Below are 12,217 nucleotides of genomic sequence, written 5' to 3' on the forward strand. Positions count from 1 at the left end.
GAACAAAGTGTAATTCGACTTTCATGAACTTTGAATGCATAGAGAGATTGTTTTTTTGCTTAACTGAATTGATGCAATATCAATGGTTCAAAAATGACTCATGCTTAATAAAAAGACAAGCCACTTTCCAAATCTGTGAATGTATGAACTATTTGCCTACATTGCCCGTGATGTATGAACTATTTGCCTACAAAACAAATATACAAGAAGTCAACCAATCATCTACTGAAGGCCATCCAAACTCAAATTTTCATTTTTTTACCAGAAAAATACCGCACCAGAGTTTTGATTAGGGAAGAAAGAATTGTACATCAATACTTTATCACAACATAAGTAATTAGCTCCACTGTATAAAAATTAGCATGCCGATACAAATTAGGATTACAGAGCCAGTGCGATCTTAATATGTTTCTAATTAGCCCTTGACCTTCATGTATATATCCTCCAGTAATTGTGCATGCATATATACCATTGTCCTCTACTTTCTGCAGTGAAGACAGACAACAATATAAAGCCCTGTGATGTACAATGCTACTAGCTAGTATACAGAAATTGCATGGTATAACTCTAGTCCCATATATATAATACAAGTGGAAAAAAATGCAAACATTGGAGCATGGCCAACTGTCACATACAACCTTTTTTTTTTTTTGCAACAGAAAGAAGCTTCTTGGCGTATCTACTAACTCAGGGGGTATATGCCAATATAAGTGTGAAGAGTGTGTCATTATCTTGCATCTTGCATGCAACCATGAACCATCCTTGGAGCTGATAGATACTAGATAGATTGTTTTCTTTTGAATTTTGGGTAGTCAACAGCTGCAGACAAGAAAGAGAGATGTCAGTCAATAGCATGTTCTCATGAATGATGCAGGGAAGAGACAGAGAGAGAGAGGAGAGATGAGAGAAAGGCTGTTGCTAATAATAAGAACTTCAGGGGGTTTGGAGCTCTGCTAAACTGATCAAATGACCCCATCAATCGAAAAATCATATATGCTAATTTATCAAAATTGACAGTGATCCTATGAAACCTTGACAGTATTTTCTGATGTGAATGAAAACTGAGGCACTTAGCATTTTACTCTGATGTGAATGAAAACTAGAGTGTAGGTTCTGAAATATGAATTATTTTCTAGTTTGTCTACTCAAGCATATTTTTTGAAATTTATGACTGCTATGACAAGGTATGTTGTCCATCATGGTCAGCAAAGTGGAGTTTTCTACAGTTGAAAGGTATGCCACACACAAGTTAATGTATTCAAAGGAGCATATTACAAAGGATACAAGTCCAAACATGAAGCTGTTACAGTATACAATAGTCAAGTCATCCAAGCCGAGCTAGAATTAGCTAACTTTGAAAATAAGGAGAAGAAGTGTGATTTCATGTGTAAAGATATCATAATCCTAGTTTTAGTTGTAATCATCGTCATTTTGGTATGTAAGAGATGACGTGACTTGTAAGGTCAACGTGTCACTTGTCAGTACCTTTGTGCCTATTTGTGTGAAAGCTCATTTCTTTCCGGTTCAGTTTTAGTTTCATTTCTAAAGTTTGCCCAATTAGTACTTTTGGACTTTTATGGCATAATGGTATGTGTTTTCATGGAATAATTTAGATGTATTAGTTGTAATTATGTAGCAGGAGTTGTGTAAAGACAAATATATCATGATAATGTACTCTTTTTTTGTTAAATGTGGTCATGATGTACTCATTTACAATATTGTATGTGTATGCATTCTATCTATCAACTCTCTCCCGGTTATCTTACTCTTTTGATAGCTTTGTCCCTCCCTCGTCGGCTTTCTCTCTATCTCCCTTCTTCCTCAGCTCTCTATCTGTAGAATACTCAACCGCTCATCATCATCATATGCATAACCCTCAGAAAGGGATGGCACCACCAACCGCTCGTCGCCATCGTATGCAGAACACTCAGGAAGGTGGCTCCTCCGATCCAGCCCAGGTGCCAGAAGGAGATGTGCAGCCATCAAACATTGAAGAAGGTAGCATGAGCAACTACCTCAACCTGAACCAAACAGATGCCCGTGGAGGCGATGAGGTAATTCAAAAATAGATGAATGCATATGTTGTACATATTATCGTATAGGTTCTCAATACTTTTTTCGCTTATGTGTAGATGCCTGATGCTCCTAAGGGTCACGACAATGATCAATCCCAAGAGTGGCATTATGTCCGAGGTCCCTCGAAGATGCCTAGGGGACGATTTGTCATCACGGAGGTCTCACCAGCTAGGGAGCTAACTGCACCAGAGAAAGTTCTGGGGCCGTACAATTCAGTTTGTGGGATAGATGTTAAGGATCATGTGCCCATCAGCTACAGATTATGGACTGACGAACGAGGTGATCTGCACGTGGCTCCTGATTCAGTCAAGAACGGCATCTTGTGGCCCATCGTATTAGAGAAGTTCGAGTTCCCTGAAGAGACATATATGGAAGTAGTTAAGCGTAACACGCTAATGATCACGAGCCTTTCATTTAAGAATTGGAAGGGCACACTGAACAGAACCTATGTGCAGAAAAGTACAATACCAGATTTTAGCAAATGGCCACAACTGGAAGATCATTGGTAAGCCTTTGCAGAGTACAAGTTGTCAGAAGAAGCACAGAAGTTGAGTGAGGTGAACAAAGCAAACTCTAAGAAGAACCTTTACCCCCACAAAGTCGACAGTCATGGGTACTTGAGGAAAGAACGGCAGTGGCAACAAGAGCTAGATGAACTGTGTGAGAGAGGTGTCACACCTGAGATGGAGGGCTGGAGTGAATGATTGACATGCTTCCTTCATGGGAGGGGTGCTTCTTACTCAGCTGATGGAAGCTTATGCTTTATAACCTCCAAATACCAGGAAGTAACACAAACTCTTGCCAAAAGGCTTGCGGACGCCCACACATAGTCTGCACAAGGCTCTTTGAAGCCAAATAGGGATAGAGACGAGCTCACCTTGGCCCTGGGAAACAAGGAGCACGGTGGTCGCACACGAGGCGTTGGTGTGATGGGTTGGAAATATGGATTCCCAGGCACCATCGATAGTTACAAGAGTCGAAAGAGATCCCAAACAGAGCAAGATGTAGAACGAGAGGTAGAACAAGCTAGGATAATGAACATGTTTGAACTTGCGCTACAATGTGAGAGGGAACAAACAGACGTAAGAATAAAACAAACAGTATAGGAAACCATCAGGCTTGAATGGGCCGCCGTTGGGAGCGAACAGAAACAACCGGCAATGTCTCCTAATGTTGTGTGCTCCAGCCCCGGTGGTTGTCAGAGTAGTTGTGCATCCACAGGAGTTTCAGGAGCTGATTCCATCACTTATCCCGTGGACCACATCACAACACGGACACCATGTGAACATTACCATCAAGGTGGCTTCTGGTGTGGCTTATCCACGCAGCGGCCATGAACTTTTGCACGAACGTCCAATATCAGAGGGCTACGCTGTGGTTGAAGTAGACGAGGCAATTGACCAGTACCGTCATGTTGAGGTGGACTACCCCACAGAGGAGGGGGCAAACACTATAGGAGAGAACAAGCACTGTTTCAACACGTGGGAGAAGGCCTACATAGTGTTTTCACTAGAGACAGCTCCCGAGAACCTCTTCTCTCCACGACACGCCGGGCCGTCGTTGCCTTATAGATCTCCCTATCCTCAGCCATCTCCTAAAAGAAGTCCACCTCCTGAGCCATCACCTCGAAGAAATCCACCGCTCAAGAAGCCAACACTATCAAGAAGCCAGTCATCATCTTAGAAAACATGATCCAAGAAGACGACATCATCTAATAAGTCGGTGCCATCTAAGAAGTTGGTAGAACCCAAGGATGTCTATTCACTTAATGTTGATGAAATCAAAAAGATTGTGGATGCCAGTGTAATGGATTTTTTCTATCCTCCAGCACCTCCACCGAAGCCTGTTGTGCCTGAAGATAGCATGAATTTTTTCATGAATATAGCCAAAGTTAAAAAGACGGGGGTGGCTTCAAGGAAGTCACCGACTGACTACAAATACATCATCAAGAAACAAGCTAAGAGAAAATCAAGTCCAATCGTTGAGGATGCTCCAAGCATTGAGGGCTTCCTGGCTACTTCTAGATTAATAGTAGAGCAACTAGCATGGCTTGTTGTAGGGGCGAAAATCCCAAAGTTAGATGGCTGTTTGAGTTGGGCAAACCTTTGGTCAAACCAGATATAGAAAATAACCTTACAAGCTGCTGATCAAGCTGACCTGCCAGTCACTGCAGCAGGAATGTTGGTATTAAATTAAAATAATTAAATGAGTACATGAGCATCGGTCAGAAGTTCATCTGAGAAAAAGAGTACAGGACAGAAGTTTATCGTCTTGAATTATGGCTGGGTGGTGGAAAAAACAACCGTTACAAGATTTGCAGTTAGGGATTTTCATATGGAAAATCCTAAATTTAGGGGTATGGGGAGCGGCAAATATATCATTTTTCCCAGCGCACAAAACATTTTGTCACAAAGACACTTAGCAAAATCATTCAGTTAGAATGAAAACTTCCATTAAGAGGGGACCTTGGAGTTTAAAGGCAAGAGCCAAGAGATGAAGGAAATTAATTGTGCGTGCAAAATAAAAACCATAAGATTAGTACCTTAAGAAGCTCAGAAGATCGGAAGCTACCTAACCACATGAAACACCTCTCAGCAGGGGTCTTCCACATCCCAGACAGCACATGAAAAACATCTGCTCTGGCTGCTACAGTCTTGAGCCTGAAAATTTCGTCGTAGTGCACCATGATGCTTTCAACAATACCCCGAAGATCATTATCGCCAGCATGTGCATTGACTGCAGCCCTCAACTCATTTATATGCTTGTTGTGCTCCTCCAACCAGCGTGCATACTCCATGTCGAATGCCAAAGCTCCTACAAATCAGAGAACATGAACACAGAGGGCACTGGCAGTATGATGGTATCCAACAATAGTGACCCTCATCGGTTGGTCAACAACTGAACACCTTCAATTTTTCTAACAGCTCTGACCTGTAAAAACCAAATCAGCAAACAAAATCCATAAGAAGGCGGGTACTCGTTTCTAGTTCCAGAAAAAAAACAGCGGAGATACATTATCCTCACCCAATCCTGCATTACAATGAAACACCTATAAAAATACTAATTACAACTTACAATAAACCGTGCCATACAGGAGGCTGTTTATAACAAGTTAGTATGACTAACATGAAACAGCATCATCGTCCATAAATCATCGCACAACAGCCAAAGCAGTACTACTGCGTAAGCAATTGCACCCAAGAGAAAAACATACAAACATAACAACTATGCTCAGTCACCACTAGCTTCCCTCTTTTGAAGAATATTAAGATGCAGTACATGAAAGCAAAAAAAAGGTTTTCTGTTGCATAGTCTCAAAAGACCTTGTCGGCAGTATGATAAATACATTACTATGTCAAGTAGGATAAAGTTTGATATAACCATGAAATAAAGCTGCAAGCCCAAAGACCTACAAACTTTATGCTAACCCTATTGATGTGCAAGGTGGTAAAACATGTGACAGTGACCATAGCTTACAAAATTAAAAACAAAGATGCGTACCTGGAATGCACATGTTCAGTGCTTTGGCAGTAAAGAAAGATTCCATGTTAAAAAGATAAAAATAATTCCTATCACTCAGGTCTGACAACAGCTGGCCAGCAAGGTGATACAGTGCTGCCATTATGGGAAGCGTTAGGTGCCACTGTCTGTAGCTTGGGCCATTTATAAGCTTAGTGTTCACAAGAGGCTTATGATCATAGAACCATTCATAGACTGCTGGATCTTCCTCCCTGTCCAACTCCAATTGTATAGCCTCCAGCGGTTCAACATCCAGCATATATAGTCCAGTGGGCCGAGGGGTTCCTCATCCTCAAATGGAGGAAAGCGCATTCGTTTAAAATGTCTCATATCTCTCTTCTCTCACAGCATCATGATCCACATCGTATCCCACTGCGAAAGAACATAGGAGAGGAGGATTAAGCATATAAGAAAACGGAAGTACAACTTGAAAGATCTGCCTGTACGGATTCATAAAAAATAGCAGCGGCTAGCATGTAAACAGCTCAGTTTGTAGCTATATTAGGTTTAAGAAAGTTAATTCTAGAGATCCTCACCTGTGCCAGATATATGAGTTCCACCACCATGGTATTTCATTTACAAAAGTGAGGGCTCTTGTGATATGATACAAGACTTTAACATGGCGAACCTGAAAACAAGTATTTATTACTTAAATGCCATGCCACAAGTAATCTCACCAAGAATTCACATCTAAAGATGGACATGACAGATAATGTACCTGTTCCCAAGGCATCGGCATGTTCTCCCGTAGCTTGTAAACAGTATGAGACCATCTCCAACAGCTACCTCAAATCTTCATCCTCAAAATACTATTACAGCATCCCCTATCCTTAACACTGTAGCAGTACTGTATCACTGGATAGAGGATCTGTTGGAGATGGATTTCTAGTGCTACAGTATACCGCAAAACACTGTAGCACTAGAATCCTCAAATTTGAAGACTCTGTTGGAGATGGCCTGAGGCACAAATTTGAGTGCTCCAAGATAAACACGCTTGTCATGCCTGTACTTCTTGGAAGACATGTCTCCATGGTCTCTGTTAAATCATCAAGATATGTGTGATTCTTACTTCTATAATCTAGAGTTGGGACTGCAGCTAATTGTTTACCACCGAACATCACTAGGTAATAGCAAAAGGCTGCATAGCCAAGCATGCCATAACACAGCCTAATGCAAACATGAACACCACTCATCGCACAGCTACAAACCAGAAACTCGAAACAACTGCATCGTATTCTCTGCTCGCACAACATGTAAACATCAAACGAGAGATCAACCGCAACCACGACGTCAGTTCAAAGCTAGGCACAACTACAGAACCACCTAAAACCATAGCCCAATCCGAACGAGGAAACATCGAAACTTCGCCATGAGCAGAGGGTAAAGCCTGAAACATCCCGAGGCGATGCGGATCTGGAGTTACCTGATGATTTTACGGACGTGCTCGGGAGCATATCTTCCTCCTGCGCAACAAGGACCTAATCCCCGACCAACACCGCCTGCATCAGCAGCTCCAGAAACGAAGGTTGCTTGCTGATAAAAGAAACGAAGGTTGAATAAGAATTGTTAATGGTGGATCTACGTGTAATGCAGAAGCAGATGACAATGGACTACACATGCAAAAAGCATCGTGGATGAAATCATAAATCGAGGAGCGTAAGGGTTTTTTTTTAACTAACCTGCAGATTGATGTGCTTTAAGAGTTGAATGTGTGAATCGCATGCACAAGCAGAGAGTCAGCGTTGCTGGGCTCGATGAATCACCGTAGTTTTATGAAAAACGCCGTAATTGAAGGAGCAGTGGTGCCGTCTACAATAGTAAGAAGCATTAGTTAACAGATCGTTAATATGGGAATTCAAGGGGAGAGCACAGGTATTACCTTGTCAATCTTCAGCAGTACGTAGGCTGGTATCAACACAAATATCTGGCCTTGTTCCTCTTAATTTCTGGCATTCCTCATAAAGCTCGGCACAACAATCATATATGTATAGGAATTGCAGTGAATCGGGGAGGCCCTTCTTGGGTAGCGATCTGATTTTAGGAGATCCCAAGACATATAATCCCTCGAGAGAAGAAAGGCAATGCAACCCTTGAGGGAGGGACTGCAGAGCCCTGCAGTCACTAATGTGCATCTCTCGGAGAGACGTGAGGAACTGAAGCGCCTCGTCCTGCTCTTCCGTGAAGCTTTCCGCACGCCAGTCATTCTGTAGGTATAATGTCCGGAGGGAAGCGGAGAGGCGTCTGCAGATGGGACCAACGAGCACTGCGGAGATGCTGTCCACCTCAATTCTCGTCAGTTGGAAGGAACCTGCAGGCATTATTTTGGTCCTTGCCACCTCTGCGAGTAGATCGGCTGCTATAGAACCACCGGTTTCATCATCTCTCCGATTATTAACCCACAGAGTCTCGAGGTTGGATGTGATGAGAGGATTGAATCCATCCACCGTGGTATTCTTACAATCAACTAGTGCAAGAGTGGTAAGAGATGTGAGGTTTGAGAGCAGAGCCATTGACATCATGCTTGGCTCTTCCCGTAACAGGAGTTCCTTAAGGCAAGGAGGAAAAAGGTTGATGCTCTGAGCTGCTTCTCCCATGGACCACCGAGAGAATAGCTTGCCACATTTTTGTATGTATACTGACACGAGCGACGAGAGGCTCCGAAATCCACCTTCGTCCTCCACAGGCAGGATTAGATTCTTACACCCCACCAAGCGGACATCTCTCAGTGAGCTGGAGAATGGAAACTGCAATACCACTTCCTCATGGTCCTCATCTGAGGCGCACACATCCAGACTAGAAAGAGCTGGGAAACATTTGAACAAATTTGACAACGATTTTCCTGTAAGAGGAAATTCCCTGAGTTCCAGATATTGGACTGAATGGAGCACAAAACTATCATCCAGTCCTCCCCAAAGTGTTTCCTCGCATCTCCTAACCCTTATACTTCTTAGAGGACGTAGCTTTTGGAGGTCCGTAAATGAGATGAGTGATGTATCTTTAATTTCCAAAACATCTATTTCACCTAGATTATGGAAGGCCAATTCACTAGGCATCTTAATGTGCAATTCAGTACCATCATAATCCAAGTAGTCCGTATGAACAGAAGATAGCATTGAAGTGTGAGGCAAGGGAGGCAGGCGCAACTTCGGGCATGCATGAATGTAAAGATGACATAGATTAGCGAACCATATGGTGTTGTCTTGCGTAGAAGAGCTAAACCACCCCGAGAACGGCAGAGCAACGAGCTTGGGGCAATTAGTGCATCTTATTCTTTCAAGCCTTGAGAAGAAATGAGAGTTAGCTCCCCCAACCCACTCCACAAGTTCTGGCATATAATCAAACTCAACTTCCTTCAATTGTGTGAAACTTTTTTCTGTAATGCCACCAAATATGTCAGGTCCAAACTGACATATCCCAACTATATTCTTCAGCTTGAGTTTTCTTAGATGATATATCTGCCCAAAAGGTAGAAGTGTGGCCCAAGACACTCTCTCTAGATGTAGACTCTCCAAGTTTTTCATGTGGATGTTGCTGCACAACCAACTAGGACACGTGGCACCACCATGATTTACAATGCGAAGTTCTCTAAGATTAGAGTGTGGTTGAAGACTATCAAGAATATCATCTCCTCTGAACTGTTGCTCTCTACCCCAGAATAATCCTAACTTAATTATATTCCTTTTCGCCATCAACTTGGCTTCATTAGCTTCTTCCCTGATTCTCACATTTTCGAGTCCATATATATTGAGTTCTCCTCCAAGCTCTTCCAACTGCCCCAACTCTTTCAGTTCAAATCCAACGTGCTCTTTCTTAACATGGAACCCTTTCAATTCTTGTAAAAACTTCATTTTTCCAACCTCAGAAACATTGGAATGGAATTCTTTGTTAGCAACGACGAAATGACGCAAATTCACAAGGCGGATAATGTCTTTAGGCATATCATAACACCTTCCCCAGTGTTGAAGGTCCAAGAATTTCAAGTGATAAAACCTGGACACTACGCTAGGCAAACACACTTTTGAGTATCTAGGTGACTTAACTTTTAGGTACCGAAGGTGGACAAGCTTTGAAAAGTTGTGTGGCAAAGAATTTATGGAGTTTATGAATATAAATAGGACACGGAGACCCTTTATTTCCTTAAACGTATGTTTTAAAATATTGACCAAGCTTGCCCTTCTATATTCTCCAAAAATCATCAAACTCTGCAAACTTCCAATGTTTATCCTTCTCTTCAATTTATTCATTTCTTCCTCAAAAATTTCAGTATAATTATCCTGCATGGAGATGGATAGGTGGCGAATTGATGGTGGGATGTCATCAGCTCTAAAACTAGAACAACTGATATAGGCACATTCTTTTGATGAAACACTCTGTGAAAGCTCATGCAGTAAATCATGCATTACATAATAAGTATCATCTCCTTTCATCAGAAAACCATTGTCTAATAGTTCATCCAAATACTTTGATCCTATGTCCTCAATTTTATCATTCTGACCATTGGAATCTATGATGCCTACTGAAATCCAAAAACGAGTAATCTCCAAACTATTAAACTTATAATCCTCAGGGAAAAGGGCACAATATGAAAAACATTTCTTTAAATGGAAGGGAAGATAGTCGTAGCTAATTTTTAGGGCTGGGATAATATCATCATCATGTTTTTGTTTTAGCCACTCTTTCTTTTCAAGAATTTCCATCCAATGTTCCCGATATGGTTTCTTACTCAATAACCGACCAACTGTTTTGGCTGCAAGTGGGGAGCACTTCAACTTATCTGCTATTTGTCTTGCAATGTCAAGTAAATCTTCTTTATCATGCTCTTCTTGGATTTCACCAAAGACACATATCTGAAAGAATTTCCAAAATGCATCAGGATCCAAACCATGTAGATCAATTGAACTAGTTCCCTTTGTCACCATTTCTACTATTTTTGGGAACCGAGTTGTGACGAGAACCATGTTTCCACTGGTCTCGCCCTTTTCGAATGGAGCTAACAGTTTTCCCCAATCATCATCACTGCTGCATTCCCATATATCATCCAAGACAACTAGAAACCTTTTGGATTTCAATCTCTCTGCAATGGTTTTTTGAAGCCGGTCTAAGTTGGTTGTTTCATTTTCTTTTTTATTTCCTTCATTTTCAGTTGCAGGTAGGCAGCCCAGGATCTCTTTGGTGAGCTTAAGCACATCAAAATTAGTTGACACACATACCCAGACCCTAACAATGAAGTGTTCTTCAGTCCTTTTGTCATTATATAGATGCTGGGCGAAGGTTGTCTTTCCAATACCTCCCGGGCCAACTATAGGTAGAACAGACAAGATTTTATCGTTTTGTGTGGCATTGGTCATCTCATTTATAGTTTTTTCATAAATGGCATCTCTCCCAAACAACTTTCTCTGTGTTATTTCTGAGCTAGTGACGGGCCGCTTAGTGGAGGCAGGCATGCTTGGCTGAAGGTTACTGCTTAGGTTTATCTTGAGCAAATCGGAGATAGGAGGACATAGGGAGTTTATTTCTTCTATCACCTGCTTGATTTTATTGGACATGTCTACTCTGTTGAATGGCACCTTGTCAACACGGCCATCGTCAATATTGATATCAGACTCTGCCTTGCTTGTGTTATCGGTGACAACAGCAATATCATCTTGTGAACGGCAACAAGGAAAGCATGAAAACCAGTTACCGGCAGTGTGCTGAACAGCATGGCGAGCATGCAGAGTTTGAGAGCTGAGGCCGTCACCCACGTCGGGGGCGGCCTCCCGGGTGCCGTCGAGCTTGTCTTGGATCATGAAGTAGTGGAGCTCATCAAGAGCATCCTCAGCCTCATCGGCCTTCTGGCCCAGGTCCTCCAGCAACCCTCGCAGACCGAGGTTGAAGGTGACGTCTCCCCCCTGGGCCTCGTGCAGAAGACCTTGAGTGTACATCAGATCCCTTTTGATCTTCTGGAAGTTGAGGTTGAGCTCGGAGCTGGACACGTATGCCGCCACCAGGTCATCAGACAGCTTGTTGAGCACCTTGCCAAGGAGCCAGCTCGCGGCGCCAACGGCCGCCTCCATCTCCGCCACCGGTTTCTGTCGTGTCCCGTGAATCCGTGAGGAAGAACAGTAATTGGGACTGGGAATAGAAGAAGAATCTGGGGAAATGGATCTGAGAAGAACAATAATCTGGGGGCACAGCGTGAAGGAGGGATAAATAATACTGATGCAGCATGGTAGGTGGCACAGTGTGGCTGCGATCAACCTCCAGTGGTAGGTGGCACAGTGTGGCGCCATCAGGTATGTGGCACACCCTGCAGCCTTCGGTCAATGAGCCGAGCACAGCGCCTCCGGCCGGCACCTCCCTCTGCTGTCCCTGCATGATGATGAAGAGACCTTAACTTAATCCAGCGCCACGTCCACACCAGCCGCCAAACATTTACGGCGTCCGCTAGCCCGCTGATTGCCAGCCAGTGATTATAGTTGTAGTAGTCTGTATCGGTGATTTTAAAAAAATCACAAAAAATCTGAAAAAATCGGGAAACGAAAAGAACCCGGATAAATACCTATGTATACTTGTTGCTTACAATAACATAAATTCAACCAAATCACTGCTAAACAAAGCCAGCCTTTTTGAGCTACAAGTA

At 42.7% G+C, this 12,217-nt stretch overlaps 1 protein-coding gene across 7 annotated transcripts; it reads right to left on the reverse strand.

Annotated features, from left to right (window-relative positions):
* Positions 1 to 330: 330 nt before the first annotated feature.
* On the reverse strand, positions 331 to 11,779 carry LOC133918752 (putative disease resistance protein RGA4). 7 transcript variants are annotated; one of them, XM_062362793.1, is made up of 9 exons: positions 7,475 to 11,779; positions 7,275 to 7,404; positions 7,019 to 7,128; positions 6,314 to 6,631; positions 6,132 to 6,223; positions 5,578 to 5,967; positions 4,619 to 5,007; positions 1,767 to 2,021; positions 331 to 819 (listed from the first exon to the last, which is right to left on the reverse strand). In XM_062362793.1, exon 1 carries the CDS (start codon positions 11,649 to 11,651, stop codon positions 7,479 to 7,481), a length of 4,173 nt encoding a protein of 1,390 aa, XP_062218777.1. In that variant the 5' UTR covers positions 11,652 to 11,779; the 3' UTR covers positions 331 to 819; positions 1,767 to 2,021; positions 4,619 to 5,007; positions 5,578 to 5,967; positions 6,132 to 6,223; positions 6,314 to 6,631; positions 7,019 to 7,128; positions 7,275 to 7,404; positions 7,475 to 7,478. The 7 variants fall into 7 exon arrangements, with proteins under 7 accessions (XP_062218777.1, XP_062218776.1, XP_062218783.1 ...); XM_062362798.1 differs by lacking the exons at positions 331 to 819; positions 1,767 to 2,021 and adding exons at positions 2,035 to 2,430; positions 2,545 to 3,732; XM_062362792.1 differs by lacking the exon at positions 1,767 to 2,021.
* Positions 11,780 to 12,217: the final 438 nt, after the last annotated feature.

The sequence above is a fragment of the Phragmites australis genome, chromosome 5, assembly GCF_958298935.1.
Source record: "Phragmites australis chromosome 5, lpPhrAust1.1, whole genome shotgun sequence".
Lineage (NCBI taxonomy): Eukaryota > Viridiplantae > Streptophyta > Magnoliopsida > Poales > Poaceae > Phragmites > Phragmites australis.

What these genes read in the sequence shown, in the direction of transcription:
- LOC133918752 (XM_062362799.1), bottom strand. Translation starts at nt 11,651, where the DNA reads ATGGAGGCGGCCGTTGGCGCCGCGAGCTGGCTCCTTGGCAAGGTGCTC.